The sequence below is a fragment of the Urocampus carinirostris genome, chromosome 14 (assembly GCF_059441175.1).
Source record: "Urocampus carinirostris isolate Australia breed hairy pipefish chromosome 14, RoL_Ucar_1.0, whole genome shotgun sequence".
Taxonomy (NCBI): Eukaryota; Metazoa; Chordata; class Actinopteri; order Syngnathiformes; family Syngnathidae; genus Urocampus; species Urocampus carinirostris.
The window spans coordinates 34206108-34225527 of record NC_142362.1 but is presented as its reverse complement, the minus strand read 5'-3'; the positions used below and the strand labels follow the sequence as shown (position 1 = coordinate 34225527).

At 38.1% G+C, this 19420-nt stretch overlaps 1 protein-coding gene across 2 annotated transcripts in view; it reads left to right on the top strand.

The window, feature by feature from the left end:
• igf2bp2a (insulin-like growth factor 2 mRNA binding protein 2a) overlaps window positions 1–19420 on the top strand; it is an 84868-nt gene that overhangs the window by 1799 nt on the left and 63649 nt on the right. For both annotated transcript variants that reach the window (XM_088353003.1, XM_088353002.1), the window contains exon 2: window positions 2764–2824. In XM_088353003.1, the coding sequence (XP_088209129.1) occupies window positions 2764–2824 (61 nt within the window). The remainder of the gene's footprint in view (window positions 1–2763; window positions 2825–19420) is intronic.

The following is a 19420-nucleotide window of genomic DNA, read 5'->3' as shown; positions in this document are numbered from 1 at the left end:
TAAACTCGCGTCATTATTTTTTTTTTAACTTCATGTATTGTATTATGATTATTATTTATTTTTGTCTCTGTATTTCTGCAGAGCTTTCTGTTCCCTTGAAGTTTGTTATCTTGGCAGTGCTTGACTGTTTCATCTAAATTTAGTTTGTTACGAGGCAATGCTGAAATAATAAAGCATATGAAAATGTAAAATACAATTTAAAAAAAAAGTCCTAGGGCACCCTCTGCGTAAAAGTCACAACGAAATTCAATGCATTATTTGTCCTGATTTAACGTGCTTAGTGGCTTATAAATGGTGCTACACAACAAATCAATGAAGAAATTAGCTTCCACAGCTTTTAATAATCGAATTTTAATCAATTTTATCAATTTGTTGTTCCAGTGCTGGTCAATTAATCACCAACTATTGAAACGATTAGTCGAATAATCGGGTAATTATAATTGTTTTCTTAAATTTATCATGAAGTTGATTTAATTATATGGAAAATGATAACGGGTACACTTAAAACTACATATTTTAATGAAAATACTGCAGGTTTGGTAAAAAATGAGACAAAAATAAAACAAACAAAACAAATTAGGCACAGTGTTCAGTCAGAGGAGACATCAATCCATAAATGAACCGATGTCCAATTTCAGGAACAGGCAAATAAATAATACGTTAAAATCAAGTGAACATTTTTTCATCCCTGTAAACCAGTGGTTCTCAACTAGTTGGGTTTGACATTGGGAACTTTTTTTTTAAATGTCCTAGAATAAAGTGTCATTGAACCTCCACTACATTAGGGAGCAGCAGCACTCTCATTGGGAGAGTGTGCGCTCGTTGGTAAAGAATCCGTGCTTTGCACATAAATAAATGAGAGCATGAGTATGAAGTGTAGACACAAAATGTTGCGAACCCTCCAGTGACCCCATGAAAAAAAAATATTTAACAAGGATTAGAAAACAAGCGGAGAGAGATAACAATAAAGAGGAAAATGAAAGTCTCCCAAAAGCATTTAACGAAGCATATGTAGCAATCAGCCTCACTGCCACCACGGTATTAGACGTTGAAATACCAGTGTGCTAGCTTTGTTTAAAAATGTTGGCAGTGGACAGCATGAAGCCAAATAAATATAGCTGTCAATTAATCACATTACACAAAAATCACGATATAAGATGCTTGACTTTTTTAAGGGGGCGTGAGAGGTTTTTTTCTTCCGAGGGTGGGTGAGACAGAAAATAATCAAGAAGAACTGCTGTAAACCAATAACAGGCTCATTAGCAGGAGTAGACATTGAACAGCACATATATTATGTTGATTTTGTAAAGTGCATTCAGTGGTCAACTGCAAAGTTTGTTACAATAGAGATTTACTATTCTCAACAGTTTGAAATGAAACAATTTTAACAACTGATGTTTGTTCTTCAGACAGCATGCATTTAATTTCAAGTACGTTTCTCAGGCACTGTCTAGCATAAAACTCAAGCTCTCTTTTATAGCAAAATATATTTGCTTGAACGTTACTTGAATATTACCAAGGTGCTGCCATAGTACGTAGGGTCTAACTTTGCAAATTTTGCAAGTAGTGGTCTTTATTGGTGGTATCGCCGCTAAAATGTTTGCAAATTTTAGAGGTTTTGGTATGCATACTTGGTGTTGATAACGTAATTTCTGCATGTTTGTTTTACTGCTTGGGACAGAGACGCTATCGCGCGTTTGCAACTATCAGCAGAGATTATACTCATGGAGTGATGCCTCTCTCTCTTGGAAAAACGTGTTTGGCAACACTAGTTGACCATTAATTACATTTTTCGACTATACTATTTATTTTGTCGACAACGTCGACTAATCGTTGTGGCCCAATGGACTTCTAGGGATGTACATACCTGCCAACTAATACGTTTTCCTGGTATTTTGTACGTTTTGATCATTGCGAATTGTGTACGCTGTATTAAAATTTTTGTACGGATAAAAGTATATATACTACTATGTATAATAAGCAAAATTAGATTTACTGCAAGTGGGGAAAGAACAAAGAAAGATACTGAAATATTTTTTGTGTTAACTAGGTAAATAAACTTGTTTACACAAATTATCTTTGTTTTTATTCTACACTGTCGGTCTTGTTCGGAGTAAATGGGGGCCGCGTGTTGAGAGGAATTGCAATCATCAATAAGGGGAGCAATTGGCTGAATTTGACAGGTATAGTTGTATTGTAGATGACATAGGAAAGGGCATTCAATTTTATGTAATTATCACACTTACGGTAGCAGAGACAAATGCGGAAAACAAAATGTAGTCTTGAAAGATATAAACAAAGGCAAAAAAAGCACGATAACTCTTTGGTACATCTGATGATTGGAAGGATATTGAATAAATACATAGGTTATGTTGTCAATATTTTTTTTAATCATGGCCCCAGGTATTTAAAAACATGGTACTGTTAGTAAAAATAGTGCCATAATGAGATAAAACCAAATGTCTTTTCCTATGTCATTTACATCGCTTGTGGTTTAGTATGTACCTTAAGACTCAGCGCTCTCACCGCTGGGATCCAGGTTCGATTTCGGTTGCATCCAATGTTGTGCACAAGTGGTCAGCATTATTTTTTAACTGATCAAATATTGCTTAAATACTGTAATATACTACCGTAAAACCTTGTGTATAACGTGCACCTAAACATTGAGTTATTTTGTGGGTAAAATACTCCCTCAAGTAGTTTAAAACTTTTTATGGCTTTCTGCATTGTTTTCTAACGTTGCACTGTATTTTGCTCTGCTAGGGAAAGCGGAATTGCACGGCAAGGTGATTGAGGTGGACTACTCTGTTCCCAAGAAGCTTAGGTAGGCCTGATTCGGGGTGACACAAACAAACGCACACAAACATTTATACGGCACAGATTCTCAATGAAAGTTAAAGAGGTCCACTTGTGCGCTACTGTTCCCAAGGAAGGCTTTAAAAAAGCCTACTGAGTGTGGGATTGTGTGTGCATGTCTCTCTCACACACCTATCTCCTGTTCAATGCTCGAGTACAAATGTTTTAAGATAAATCATAAATAAATTGTGTTTACTGTGCAGAAAATAATTCTGTCAGTCAAATGGGCCAGATAGAAAATTGGGCTCAAAACTCAGGGCCGAACTGATCGGATGTTGAAAATGTTGTTTATGATGCATACTATTTGACAATAATATCAAAGGATGATTAGGTTTTTCTTTTTCTCTTCAGTATAATTTATTTCTTTACTATTATCCTTAACTTATTATTTTAAACTTTGGTATTCTAGCTTGTTGTAAAAAGGTTTTCACTACCAGGATGGCACTTTTTAATATTTTGTTGTGCATTTGACACGTCACAATGACAATAAATTCTATTCTATGCTATGCTATCCTATGCTATGCTGTTCTATTCCATATACTGTAGTCTAGTAAGTCTACTTGAACATTTTAAAAACCTAACAGATATATTAGAATATGATCAGATAAGTAAAGCTATATTTTCTAATAGCTCTGTCAATAATCATTAGCTTCCAACAGGCAAAAAAGATTAAACAGACAGCATATTTGTCACATTATTTTGCTGAAAACACATTACCTTTTCTCTGTATTTTATATCTCCTTCGATGTACCATTATTTTTTTTTTATTTGCGCGAGCCTCCAGTTTCATGATCCTGCTTACGTGTGCTGATAGCGCAGATGCACGCTAGTGATGCGTTCAGGGAGATTTTGTAAATATGATTTATTGTCTCCTTTTTGTATTTTGTATTGTTATGTTGTGACCAGTGTTGGGCATGTGACTTCAAAAAAGTAATTACAGTTACTTACTACTTCTTTCAAAAAGTGAGTTAGGAACTGAATTACTCAATAGGAAAAGTAACTAAATGCCAGTGAAAGTAACTATTTCCATTACTTAAAAAAAAATTGTTTCATGTCAAAGCATTTAAAAATTGCTGAGAAGTATTCGAGTTGGTTGAATAGAGAAGAACAGACAAGTAATTGTATTATAGAACCTTGTAATATTTATTGCACTTCATCAGCAACAGATTTATCCTACACTTGAAGTATCATAAAAATAAACTGTAAACAATATAATGAATAACAATCCACATGTACAAAAACACGCACAAAAAACACTTATGTAAACACGCACAAAAATGTACGCTAACACACATAAAAATGTACGTAAACACTCACAAAAATGTACGTAAAACACATTAAAAGCACTGCGTAAACATGCACAAAAAGGTACGTAAATACACACAAAAGATTTTTGCGTAAACATGCACAAAAGGTACGTAAATACACACAAAAGATTTTTACGTAAAGACGCACAAAAATGTGTGTAAACACGCATGGAAACATATGTAAAAACACCCCAAAAGGTATGTAAACGAGCACAAAAACTTAGGTGAACACACATGAAAATGTACATAAACAATCACAAAAATGTTCGTAAAACACTCAAAAAAGTACATAAACACAAAGTTGTACGTAGACATGCGCAAAAGCGTAAGTAAACACACATAGAACAGTACGTAAACACGCACTAAAACGTACGTAAACTCGCACAAAAACGTACGTAAATGTGCAAAAAAACGTACGTGAACACGCACAAACATGTACGTAAAAACGCACAAAAATGCATGTAAACATGCACAAAGACGTACAATATGAAATAAATTTTCATTTCTGCTTAATGAATAGAATAAAGTGTTCTGTGTGCTTGGCTAGCGTTTGTGCATAATTACACATTTTTTTGTGTTTTTTTAGCATAAAGTGAACATACATTATTTTTAACAAAACAGTGAACATACATTATTTAACAAACTGCCATAAAAACGATTCTTTAGCAATGTACACCCAAAACGGAGTTTGTTGGTGTGACATCTTGACTGTCAATCGTAGATAAAATTCTGCCCTTTATATACTCCAACGATCAAATGTTTTACAGGAAGTAGCTTCGGCCTTGTATGCATCAAAACCGTTTTAGAGCACATTAGTAATGGATTCTTTTGGCGGAATTTGTGGGATTAGCATTTTATCACTGATCCATATGTGATCATGAAAAGAGCCATATGTGGCTCGCTAGCTATAGGTTCCCAAGCCCTGGCATATTTTCTTTCAGCGCATTCCAAAAGTAATCCAAAGTAATCAAGTTGCATTACTGCAACAGTTGGATGACATTAATGATTCCATTTTTGAACAGGTAACTAGTAATTGTATAGCAGGTGTGGGGAACCTATGGCTCGGGAGCCATATAGGGCTCTTTTCATGAGTATATATGGCTCCGAAATAAAATATAACTATTGCATATCTCTCTGTGGCATTGCAAAGTCAGGTGGTTTTATCCCGTTTTTGGTCCATTTAAAGCCAAAGCACCTTAATGCAGAAGTTCGATAAGAAACCATTTAAACGCTGGCAAACGACTTTGATTGGGTGAGCAGTACAGGTGGGCACACCCCGGCACACAGCGCAAGGCACTTCCCTCCCTCTCTCTCTCTCTCTCTCTCTCTCTCTCTCTCTCTCTCTCTCTCTCTCTCTCTCTCTCTCTCTCTCTCTCTCTCTCTCTCTCTCTCTCTCTCTCTCTCTCTCTCTCTCTCTCTCTCTCTCTCTCTCTCTCTCTCTCTCTCTCTCTCTCTCGTTCAGTGCAGTCTACACCGAAAGGGAATATGACGATATGCTTATCTTTTGCAGTAATTTGTGACATTTTTACAAAAGAACTTAGCATGCACATTGTTTTGAAACCGTTATTAAGGACAAATTTCATGGAAAAAATGGCCTCAACACTCTTAACTGAAGATGGAAGACATATTGTAAATGGCATATTTACATTGATTTGGGACACAGGATTTGGCATTATTATCATTTGATGCATTTCATTAAATCATCAAATGACACACAGTGAAATAAAATGTGCTGAAGAATTAGCTTTTGTCTAGAGAGCGTGTTTGGCATTTTTTTCAATTTTTTTCTGAAAATATATGATGTGGCTCTCTCAATTTCTTTTTAAAACATTTTTTTGCTTTTATGGCTCTTTGGGTCAAAAAGGTTCCTGACCCCTGCTGTATAGAATTTTACTTTTTGAAGTAACCCTCCCAACCCTGACTGCACAATGACAATTTAAAAAATGCCAACCCCCATTCATGACGTTTTGTATCCCCCCTCCCTATTTTTGTGCATTACTACCAAACCGTTTAATTTAGCACTCGCCGCCACTGCCCACTTTTTGCGTATTTTGTCTCTTCCACGGGGCCTATATATTGCACAATGGCTTCCTTGGCCTGCAGGGAAAAGCCACATTGCGTGACAAAAAGGTAAATATTCAAACCCAGTGTGGAGGATCACGTGACCTCAACCCCCCACGCTTCTTCTATTCGGCACTTCACAACAAACCACCTTATTTTTTTTTAAACATTTTTATAAATATTTTTAAACCATTTTATTTCATATCATTACGCCCCATGTACGCAAAATTGGCGTTTGTACGTGTTCAAGTCGTATTCTGGGACGCCATTTGGTGACAATGGGTGCGCCACTCCCCACGCAAAAAGCCGACGTGCACGAAGGCCACGATGAGCCTCATAATGGCTGCCACGATGGCCCCTTTTCCTGCGTGGGGCGGGATCACGCTGAATAAAAAAAGTGCCTATATGTATCCTCAAAGAGGGAGCGAGGGAAAAAAAGCACGTGAGCGTGGGTGGAACGCTGCGGCTCACACACATGTGAATGAATGCACATAGACTTCACCCTCCCTCCGCCATTTCATGTATGGGCGAAATCACATGAGCGGCCGGATAGAGCTTTTCCACATGTCGTGACTCCTTTTTCCGACTCGCTCCAAACGCAAAACGAATTCAAATTGGGATTTCAGAACGGCGTCCAAATTAGAGACGCTCTCGGTCATGATTATTTCTTAAAAATATTATTTTATTAACTACATTGGCTAAACCACCTTACTATACTACTACTACTACTACTACTAATAATAATACTACTACTACTACTACTACTACTACTACTACTACTACTACTACTACTACTACTACTACTACTACTACTACTACTACTACTACTACTAATAATAATAATAATAATAATAACAACAATAACAATAATAACAATAACAATAATAATAATAATAATAATAATAATAATAATAATAATAATAATAATAATGGTGTGCCTGTGCAGCCCTTTGAGACTTTTTGTGTAGGCCTATACAAATAAACATGCCCCGACTTGATTTGATTTCTTAATAATAATAATAAAACTAATAATAAAACTAATGATAATAATAATAATAATGTCGTTTTTTTAACAAATCCATCCTGTTTCGTTTGTGAAGTGATTTTAGAAAATACTTTTGAATACAATATTGAATTTAATTGACTTCATTGTCATTGATAATAACATAGTCCAACATTGTATGAAACAAGATTAGAAATGGCTCTCCAAGATAAACAAGTATAAAAGACTTTATTGAGAAAAACAAGATAAAAGACTCTCAGAATAAATAGGCAAAATATTTGCAATGAAGTGCTTAGAGACTAGCCTAATTTATAGTAATAGTGCAATTAAAAGTAATGCAATGAACATTTAGCAGCAGCAAAAATTCCCAAATAAGCCCATGATATTTTCACAGTTTTGCATTCTTGTTTAGGGTGGTGATGGCCATGCAGAAGAAACTGTCTCTGAGCTTTTTAGTGGTAATAATCGGACTTCTACAGAGCTAGTTTCTAAACTGATAATTTGTTGGCGGAGCGAGACATCAAAAAGATGGAGGACTGAGATTGTTTACCACTCTTTTTAACTGCACTCACCAGTGTGATATTTAACTATGTTATCTAATTTATCCCAAATTATGTTCCTTGCAACATCCACTGTAGCCTGGTCATCCTGGAAGGGGGATTAGCTAATGTGTGGCCCCTTCTTAATGTTTTTTAATTTCCTCATCCTGAGGTTTTGAGTTTTTCCTTGCCCTCATGTAGGTTTTAAATCAGGCGGACGGTGTAATGGTAGTCCATACAGACCTTTAAGACATTGATTAAGGGCTTTACAAATACACATGACTTGACTCTACAATTTTATAATGATGTATCTTGATTTTTTTTGTGGCTTTTTTTTTATTGACAACAGTGAATCAAAGCAAAAGATAAAATTTTCAAGAATTTGTTTTATGAAAATGAGTGACAATATGACAATGTGAATATTGTATTAATGGAAGTTAAATATCTATTTATTGCTATTAATGCCTTCCTGGGATCCAGTGTTGTTTATTGATTATTGTCTTGCTCCAACTTTACTTCTCCGATAAAAAAGTTGACTATCCTTTATTATAGCAACAAAGAAACATACAGAATTTATATAGCTTGTTGCATTTTTGAAAATTCAACTATTCATTCATTTTCAGAATCGCCTATCCACATTTTGGTCACATCTAAAAGAAAAATATTCCAAACAGAAACATTGAAAGTCAGGTATTTGATTCGCACAACTTATGTTAAAATTTCAAATGTTAATTTATTTACAACTTTTATTGAAGCTCTCTGAATAAACATGAGGCAAAGTAATTTGATTTACCAGGCATATTTGCCTTCCTGTTATTTCCCAAGCCATATGGTCCAAACAGAACTGCATTTAAATTTAAGCAGGAAAGCAAATTCATTTTTAACCTATTCATAACTGTAGGAATATTGTATCGCAGGGAATCTCACAATTTTCAGCAGGCAAACGACATGTCAAATGTATCTACATTACCCACCACAAAAATAGTGATTCAAAAGCAGCCTAGCATTTAAAAATGTCCTAATTACATTTACATTACATACTTACATTTGTTGTTAATAATCCAAAATTCCATATATCTAAATACTAATTTAATTGACAGTATATGTTTTTTATCTGTAAGCACTGTCAGGCACGTTACTTTGAAAAAATAATCAGTTATAGTTACATTTTTCTCTGGAAAGTTGTATTTAATGAATTTCAAATTTTCTGAGCAAACTCCGCGGTAATTTCTTTGACCGGAGTTCACTTCAAGAGATGGGAATTCCGACTATTTTTTCGGTTCGATTCACTAAAAAGACACTCGGCCGTTGCCGTTCGGCAGGCAAAGTAACGCAGCTCTTTTGACCATCAGTAGCAGTAACGGCATTGTAACGTCAGAAACTTGAATTAGTAAGATAACCTCGTTACTGAAAAAGTAACGCCGTTAAGTAATTATTCCCTACACTGTTTGTAAGGCACATTGATAAACTCCATCAACATACATTTTACAATATATGAATGTAAATTCAAATATTAAATTTCATTTGGAGTCTTGATCATTAAATACTTACTACATCATAAGCAAAATATCAAAGCAAATAATTGTAATAAATTACACCTCACATTGACAACATTTGGAATTCTCCAATTTGCTACTGCTGCTGAGCATCATTGATGTCTATGCTGAAATGCAGCATTTGACTGCTAGATTGCAGTTAAGTTCCAACAAATACAATGCACTTAATACTTTCCCGCAATCGGCTGGTACTACCTCAGTGATCCACCGGTAGATCACGACCTATGTAATGAGCACTCCTCTTATATTGTCTACGTTTTAAGTGTCAGTTTTCATCTAAGTGTGTTTGACAGGTGGTTTCTATGAGGGTTGACCCGGTGTCATCTCATCTCTTGTTTATATAATCAAATGATATTCAGCGTTGCTTGACTATTAAATACTGCCAGTGATTACTAAAGGAGTGATTTTTTTCTGTGTGTTTGTGAGTGTGATAATATGATTCTCATGATCTGAATGCGGGCTGAATCAGTGAACATTCAACTGATTTGTTCTTTCGTCCCTCTGCATGTTTGAGTGGGATTAAATAAACCATAATAAAGACACGCCACTCTGTTGGTTGACTTTGATGAACTGATTAGAAGACCAGTTCGTTCTTTTGTACCTATTTCAGTTAGAAGTTGTGAACATCCACGTTGCACCACATCGGGTCAGCATGTGAGTCAAAATGGTGAAAGGAGATATGCTTTGGCTGACCCGTTCAGAATCCATTAAAAGTCTCTTGACAGGTCTGACTACCTCTTGACGCAGTTCTCTCACGTGAAATGTTAAAAATACCAAGATTATTTTTTTAAAGACACTGTAATATTTAGCCACTAGGGTTAGGGCGAGGGTGGTCAAAGTCCTTTTGCCTCTGGAACTAACACAGGAGAAAAACTTAATCCTGGGCAGTATTTTTGTATTATAGTATTACTGCGGCACTATTTTTGTAGTATTTCCATATTATTTTTTTTTCAGAAGGAAAAAGGAAATGTTTGTACGCACTAAATTAGTGTGCCTAACTAATTCTATATTTAGTTTTGTCGTCATTTTGCAGTATTTTGGTCGTACTTTGTCATATTATTTATCTTTTAGACACACGAAAGGACAATGGGAAAGCAGTTGGCACCCAAACAGACATGTCTTATTGGTTTTACTTTATTTGCCAATATATATATATATTGTGATTATATTTTGAGCATTTTCGTTTGGCCGGACGGATGAAAAAGCCTGACAGGCCGCACGTGGACCGTAGTTTGCCCACCCTTGCCTTACACTGATCTTAAGTACAACAGGTGACCCCCTTTTGAAGACACGCTACGGATTGTAAATTTTCTCATGTGCCGTTATTCAGAGAGGACAGCCGAGGGTGTGGTCTTCATGGGCGGGTGGGCAGCTGGGTCATACAGCAGGTGCTGACATTCCCTGCCATCGTCCTAAATCAACACCGCGTAGTGTAACTGATGGTTTTTGAACAGGTGAAATGAAAAATGGCTTCAGGCTGCATTTGAACTGTTGCAGCTAAATGAAACTAGTCAATTGTTGCGAAAAGAAAGTGAGGCTTCTAAGCAATATCAGATATCCAGGCTTCATACGGGTGCTTAAAATCCTTGAAAATACTTGAATTATTATGTTTTCTAGGAAAATAGGAAAATGCTTGAATTTTGGGTGAAGTGCCAATTCCACGTTTCTTGGCAGTCTGACTCTATAGACCACGCAATGTATGAAGAAAAAAAATGTGTAAAACGCCAAACAGCCAAACAGCCCGCTCTGGCGGCTTTTCATTATGGCATCCCAGCCCCTTACTGGTCACACTCAAGGCGACAGCTCTAGTTAAAAAACTGGCTCTTTTGGCTCACTGAAAAGAGAGACGATAAATCATCATTAATAATAAAACATTTTGCATCAAGTTATTTAGTAATTAGTAATTTCATGTGTTTTGCAGCGATCCTTGCAAAACACAAGAATTATAGATTGAAATATTCACAAAGCTACACATTTCTTTTGCAAATTACAAAACAATTTAACCTTTTTACAACACAAAATCCCTGGAAATGCAAAACAATGAAGTCTATATCAGAAATATTAACTGTCCAGAGCGATAAATAGATGATAGAAAGCAACCTTTTACAATTCTATTTTAACAGGTTTAGACACAGATTCTTTGAAAAACACGACAAAAATTAAATTAGAATAAGGAAAAGAAAAAGTTCAACAGTCGATTAAAAGATTGAATGCACGCTGCCTCGGAGCAATCAATAGGTCAAGTCAGGTCACATTTACTTGTATATCCCTTAATCACAAGATGTCTCAAAGGACTGCACAGGATTACACTTACACCATCGCCTGATCTTAAACAAACATGCGGGCAAGGAAAAACTCAAAACCTCAGCGTCAGGAAAAAAGAAACCTTGAGAAGGGGCCTCACAAGGGGAATCCCCCTGCCAGGATGACCAAGGTGCAAAAGATTTAGCAGTGGGTAACAGTACACAAACATAGTGAACATCAATAAAAGAGAACTTTAGGTAACATGTTGAAATTTGTCCAGAAACTGCATATAATTAAAATGAGTTCAAATTTGGCTAATTATTCTGCTTGTTCTTTTGTTGTTGTTGTCTTCTGTATTGAACCTTATTACTAGCCAACACTCATAGAGCCCTTTCTGTGTTTGTATACAAGCATTGTTGAAGTAGAATGGCAGAATTCATGTCAGTTTATAGCAGCCCAGTGACACAAAAAGATCCTAGATCCAAGATAGGAAAAGCTCAAAATAGCAAAAAGTATGTGCTAGGAGCAAGATAGCAACTTTATTTAAGTCATCAAAGTCAACAACAAAAACATTCTTTTAATTAGCACTGGTTTTCTTCCTCTGAATGTACTGGAAAAGTTGAAAAAAATTGTCTTTTAAGTGCTTGAAAAGTGATTGAATTTGGCTATGAAAATGGTGTACGAACCCTGGATATTACGCACGTGCAGTGCACTTGTCTGTTCGATTCAGCTAAAAATAAAAGCCAACCTTCACTTAACATGACTTGACTTTGCTGCTGTTCTAATCACACCAGTCCAGTAGTTGACTTGGTCATTTTCTAAAGAGCTCTGCCTCTCATTGCGGTTGTGTTTTAGATGTAGAACTTTACTAGAGAAGCAACAAAAGCCCTGTGGTCTTTTATTGTCGTTTTGATTGTGGTCGTTTACTGTAGTTGGACATGCTGCACTGAGCAGATAACAAGCGACAGGGTTAGTACGGGTGCTGGAAATCTTTAAAATTGCTTTAATTTTAATGTTGTGATTTCAAGGTTTGAAAAGTGCTTGAATTTTAGGTGAAGCGCTTGTAAATGCTTGCCATGTTTCTTAGGTTAGGTGTTGGTCTAGTGTTTGGAGTTAGGGTTTGGGCTTTGAATCAGGGTTTTAACCCCATTTCATGGTTCCAAAATAGGATTGGAGCAAGGGTTAGAAACTATGGTCTAGGCTCTTATTTGGGTATTAAGCTAAATTGAGGGTTTGGAGCTAGGGTTTGCAGCTAGAGTTAGGTCTAGGTTTAGGCTTAGAAACTAGGGTTTGAGCACCATGTTAGAGTTCCAAACTGAATGTGGGTTTGGAGCTAGGGTTTCAATTTGAAACAGGTTTGGGGCTAGGGTTACAGCTAGTGTTAGATATAGAGCTAGGGTTATGAGTTAGGGTTTGGGTTGAAAGTTGGGGTTTAAATCCCGATTTTAGGGTACCAAAATATGGTTGGGGCTAGAGTTGGGGCTTAAAGTTAAGGCACTGGATTTCTTCTTTTATGCTACTGGAGAAAATGGAAAATTGGCCTTAACAGTCCTTAAAAATGCTTCAATTTGGCCATGAAAAAGGAGTACAAACCCTGAAGCGAGTGTAGTGTAGAAAGCTCAGTTTTTATCGAATGCCACTTTCATTATCTACAGTGCATGGCCAAAGTATTGGCCCGCCAAGAACATTGAAAATTCTTGAAATGTATTATTGCGTTCTAAAGGTTTGAAAAGTGCTTTAATTTAGGGTGAAGTCTTTGTGGATACTTGAAATTGTTGCCATGTTTCCTAGGAGTCTGTCTCAATAGACCACACATTACATGAAGAAAAATACAGTTTGCTTAAAAATTACGCCGACATTCCTTTTCTTCCCTCATGACAAACAGCTCCTGGTATTAGTTTGTATGGTGTTTTCATGTGGAGCAACATCACCCCCTACGGGTGGGGCCCAAGAGGACAAGGGAAGAGACCAAGTTGCCCGGTACTGGAGAAACTGGCTTTGAAAAGTGCAAAAAAGTGCTTAAGTTTGGCCATGAAAAGGTGTATGAACTCTGGAATTAGCTAAATTTTCTGCCAATGAAGTAAAAAGACACTTTTTGCAGTGTGAAAAAGACAATTATAATATTGCTCTTGAGGTTTGTTGTTTCTGAAACAAAAATTTTCCAATCGGTTCTAAAATGTTGGTGTTTTCAGGCTAGTTTCTGCTGTTCTCTGTTGTTTGTACAGGGCTTTGCAAAACAATCCAAAACAGTTGATTACGGACACGAGATTCTCGAGCTTGTCGAGGTCTTTTCGGAAAAGTTGTGAGTGACCCGTTTAATGGTGTGTCTCTTGTAGTTTTGGCGTGGCCTCAAAATGAATATCTTACGAAGTGAAAAAGCCCCAAGGACCAATTCTGAAAAGTCCTCATACGCGCTTTGTCCGTTCTTGCTGACATTATTCTACGTTTTGGACGAAGAGGTTAAAAATTATATACCGCACCAGTCATAAATGAACACCATATTGCACCTATTATCAGATCAAAACGTCCCTAAATCAGCTGAGATAAATATATTTGTTTCTTTGTTTGTTTCTTTGTTTTTTTTCTTTGTTTTTCTTTCTTTCTTTCTTTCTTTCTTTCTTTCTTTCTTTCTTTCTTTCTTTCTTTCTTTCTTTCTTTCTTTCTTTCTTTCTTTCTTTCTTTCTTTCTTTCTCATTTTTACAATTTTCTCTCTTTCTTTTTCTCCTTTCATCTCTTCCTTTATTTCACTTAAATCTACTAGGCTGGCCCAAGTGAGATTGGTTTTTCTACTATGTGGCCCCCAAGCTAAAAATGCGTTTGCATTAAATGATACCTCTTAACATCTTTGTGCTGACTGGTTCAGGGTCCAGGTCCAGCTTGTGTTGGTAGCGCTCGCTGTAACGCGGTCAGAGTGCTGATTTTATTTGACAGTGAATAAATACCGCAGCAAGCAGCCCAAGTAAAAATACCAGCACCCGTTTCGCTTCCCCCAATGCAAAAAGCGCTGAGTCCGACTGTGTGTCACAGGCCAGGCCCTCTAGCGACCTTTCTTATTCATGACCCCGCCTCGGAGCCGTCAGTATTGTCCTTTTCCATATGCATGCGCTGGCACTGCAGGAACGGGACCTTGGTGGGTTTGCGTGGCTCTCAAGTTGAAATAGGCTACCTTTAGAGGAAATCTCAAATTCTTAAACATACAAATGGTTGAGGAAATAGTTCACGTTCTTTTGCATAGAATCTTTCTATATACAGTAGATACAGTTACTAGTTTTCATTTAAAAATAGTTGGCTTACGCCCTGATTTCACGTTCACAGTTCTTTTGACCGCCAGCGTTGTCGGGTCACCACTTCTTAGGATGTATCTTGGGCAAGTACAGCCTGGCGGAACCCATCCCTCTCGAGGCCTTTTTTAGCGTGGGATCTTGCTCCCCAACATAAAAAAAATTGTACTGGTTTTCATGGTTCCAAGCAGCCAGTGAAACCTCCTGATCTGACTCAGATACAGTACCTTCATCATCTAGTCGCTGTTGTTTTTCGGTGTGAAGCCTCGTCCCATTCTACAGAAATGAACCGGGCCCTCGGAATTTACAGGCCGCGGCATGTGACAATGCTGATACTCGACCCTAATTTACCATGCCACCCAAAACTAGCGCGTTACTCTGAGAGTAACTATCAAGTTAAATATCACTGTACATACTCACATTGAAGCCGAGCCCCTAAAACTGCTAAAAATACCCACATAATGAAATAAATTTTAAAAAATGTGTACACCAACCAGTGGAAGAGACGAAGCCTTTATATTTTTTGGCTTGTGCAATCTAGACAGCTCACAAATTTACAGTTATGACACTCCATATCTCATCTCATCTCATCAGCTGCATCGCTTATCCTCAGTAGGGCCGCGGGGATGCTGGAGCCCATCCCAGCAATCATCGGGCAGTGGGAAGAGGACACCCTGGACTGGTTGCCAGCCAATCGCAGGGCACACGGGGACAGACAACTCACTCACTCACTCAGTCACACCTAGGGATAATTTGGACTGGCCAATTCACCTGAAATGCATGTTTTTGGATTGTGGGAGGAAACATGAGTGCCCGGAGGAAACCCACGCAAGCACGGGGAGAACATACAAACTCCGCACAGTAAGGCCGGGAGCTGGATTTGAACCCACTCAGGAGGTTCCCACGACCTTTAGAACTATGCCGCACACGCGCTAACCACTGCGCTGCCGTGCTGCCCACTCCATATCCATTTTGTTTTTTGTTTTGTTGGTCCTGTAAAACGTCGCAGCTACATCTGCATTTAGTTGTAGTTTTTAGGTAGATATAAAAATCCCAGCCTTATTTGTCAGGTGTAGTCAGCTTTGTGTTGCTTGTGGGATTAAGGTTGTATGTTTCTTCAGGAGTAAAAGAGAAAATGCCAATATACAGGAGACTCTTGGATCTGTGGTCTGTTTTTAAAGGTAGCAGAGTAACACACCGAAAGTTAAGTCACTCCAAACGCTGGTGGTGATGCACACAGATTGATAAACCGTCTTGTAATTGTTTGATAGATGAGGGAATTGATCCCTCATTAGCTTTCTAACGGAATGTTTTCTGTACCGCTCAGCTCATAATACATTCTATTAAATGGATGTCAGTGGCAGATGTTTCATCCCTAATATGCAGTTCCATCGACTGTATGGATGGAACCTATAGTTTGCTCTATTAAACAGACATGACAGATGGGCTATGACAATATCGTTAGTGTGCAAATGGTTCCCAAACTTTTGCAGGCTGGCGCCCCCTTGGCCACCCAGTGAATTCCTACCATTTTTTACTTTTCAATTCTTAAATCGATAGAACTACCTACCCACCAATGAAATGAACTAGATAGCACTTCAAGCTCATTAAAATAGTGGTTCAGAGAATTTTCAAAATAAAACATCGCAAAATCAAATTCAAATTATTTATTTTGACATATCTTCATAACCAAACAAAGTCAACATCTAACATAAATGACATTTGAAAAATGGAATTAATGAACTCTTAAAATAATCAAGAACATTTGCATAGTATAAAAGATAAAATGTACGCACTAATAATAACCCACACCAAACAAAGTAAACAAAGCCAAAAATAAATTGTGCAATCTATATAAAGGTAAAAATTGCAAACTAAAAATAATCCACATACTTTTAAGTCTGTAAACATGACATGTTTGCAATTAGTGTAATGTAAAATTTACCATGTGCTACTGCAGCATGTTCATCAGTGCAAGAAATCTATCTAAGTATTATTTCAAACCCACCATTCCTGCCAATTTATTAACACTACTGCTAAAACTTTTTATAACTCTCATTGTAACATTTAACTTAATGAACTTGCATAAATAAAAAGTTTTACACTAATTTTTAGCTTGAGTCACAGCATTGGTTATTTCTTTGTGCCTTTTTTCATACGTCGTTAAGGGCGCAAATGCTGCTTTGAAGGAGGTTTGTTTACCTGTCAGTCCACTTGTAGATGCACCTTTTTCGTCTTTTGCTTGTAATCCTTTTTGACATGCCGTGTTTTTTAATATGTGATAATTTTTAAGGTGCTGGTGCAAATTACTTGTGTTACCTCTGGACTTAGCGTCTACGCGAAAGCAAATTCTGCAATGGGCGTTTTCTTCTGTTCCACGTACCCTTCGTCAAAACTAAAATAGGTCCAAACAAGTGATGTGCCGCCCTTCTTCGGTGCAAGCTTAGTTTCCTTCTCGTTTGTTGACTCTGGGTCTATGTTTACGGAGTCCGCCATGACACTCAATGAGCTCACACTGTGGGTGTGGCACAGTGTGTTGCTTGCAAACTTTGAATCACGTTTACTGGCTTGTGCTATTATTAAAAATTGCCTCTGATTGGTCATCTCATCTCATCTTATCTCATTAGCCATACCACTTATCCTCATTAGGGTCGCGGGGGGTGGGGGGGGGGGGGGGGCTGTCTGGAGCCCATCCCAGCCATCTCCGGGCAGTGGGCAGGAGACACCCTGATCTGGTTGCCAGCCAATCGCAGGGCACACAGGGACAGACAACTCATTCGCTCATTCACACCTAGGGACAATTTAACCTGAAATGAATGTTTTTGGAATGTGGGAGGAAACCCGAGTGCTTGGAGGAAACCCACGCAAGCACGGGGAGAACATACAAACTCCGCACAGGAAGTCTGGAGCTGGGTTTGAACCCACGACAGGTTCCCATGACATGAACTGTGCCGCACAAGCGTTAACTACTGCGCTGCCGTGCTGCCCTCTGATTGGTCAGCATTTTTAAAATTCGAACAATAACAATCGTGGTGGGCCAAAACTCCATCACTCACTACAAAATCTTGAAAAAAAACGCAGTGCTTTGCGGTTTCACAACTGCGCTACGTCGCATCGATTCGATTTCGGTTAATTGTGCAGCCCTATCATGTTGTGTACACATGGTCAAACAAACGTTCAAACTTCTGACTTCGACTTCGAAATGCCACTCCCCTACCGCCCCCTTCTTCCTCACCGCACCCCCAGATCTTTCCACCGCCCCTAGGGGGGCGGTACCACCCTCTTTGGGAACCACTGACGTAAATAATCTGGCATAATTGCTTTGGGTGGAAAAAATTTCTGCAATGGTGCGTTTGTGAGTAGTTATAAAATTGGGAAATGATATGTGGCAGGATGCAGAGAAGCTTTGTACATAGCAACTATTGTACGGTAAATCCCAGGCTACAGAGCGCTCCTGATTAAAAGCTGCATGCTCAAATTTAAGAAAGAAATTCGAGACCATTCAACACGGTGGTTAGAAAGACAAGCACATGCTTACTACTTCGCCGAAAGAATGAAGGCTGTGTCGCATAAAGTGTGAGCCCTGTATTTCTAGACGACAGAACCAGTGCAACCATACTGTGGAGTATAGTGCCAAATTGCCACACAGACGAGTTTTTTTGTGTTGTTGTCATTGGTGGTTGTCGCAGTAATTAGAGATGAGAACGGGCCTAAAGAAAAATCCGGCCTAACCTGACCCGAGACTGTGGGTATCAAGGCCCTGAATTTTCAAACTTTCTCAAGAGGTAGGATGATTTTGGCCAACTAACCCACCGAGAGCCTGCTGTTCAGTGGTGCTGCGGCCGAGTGCGCTGATCAGCGTACAGACGCTGGCTGTGCTGTGCAGGATGAAATCCATTGCGCGGATACTCCACAAAGGAAAAGAAGCAAAGAACAATGACAGGTGGGTAAAAAAAGGCAGAACAGAGTCAGCCCGAACCGGAACGTAATGATTGACACATTGGGCAGGGTTCGGGCCAAGCTCAGGCTTGGGCCTAAGATTTTACCTCTAGCGTGACACAATTGCAGTCTAATATTTTTTCAGGGCTAATCCCTTTAAAACTACAATAATAAAAACATAAATAACATGTTCTATCTAAAGAATGTGTTAAGAAAAGGAATCTAGTAGATTTTGGTTGTCAAAGTCACAAGCATAGAGCCAATGCAAACATTTGTTAAAACCTGTTATGTTGAGGCACTTTTGCCCCAGGGGTGCTGAATACATTTTTCATTCCGCTAAATCGCTTGCGCTGGGGCTTTTTCGGCTATCAAATCTCAGTACTACTTTTTTTTTTTTTAACCCTATGATGCTTGGGCAGTATCACGGCACAGTGGATGTTGCTAGGTAACGGGTCGTTTGATGTATAGGGCGTGTATATAGCGCACATGACAGTGGAATTCCCTATATCCTGAGAGAGGCATTTTCCTCTAAAAAGTAGGTGAAGTGCTTGGCCCAAAAGATGCAAGTCCAGTGAGTCAGTAAATATTTGATGGTGAAGCGCTCACGCGTATGTTAGTGCCGTGCCGAAGATGG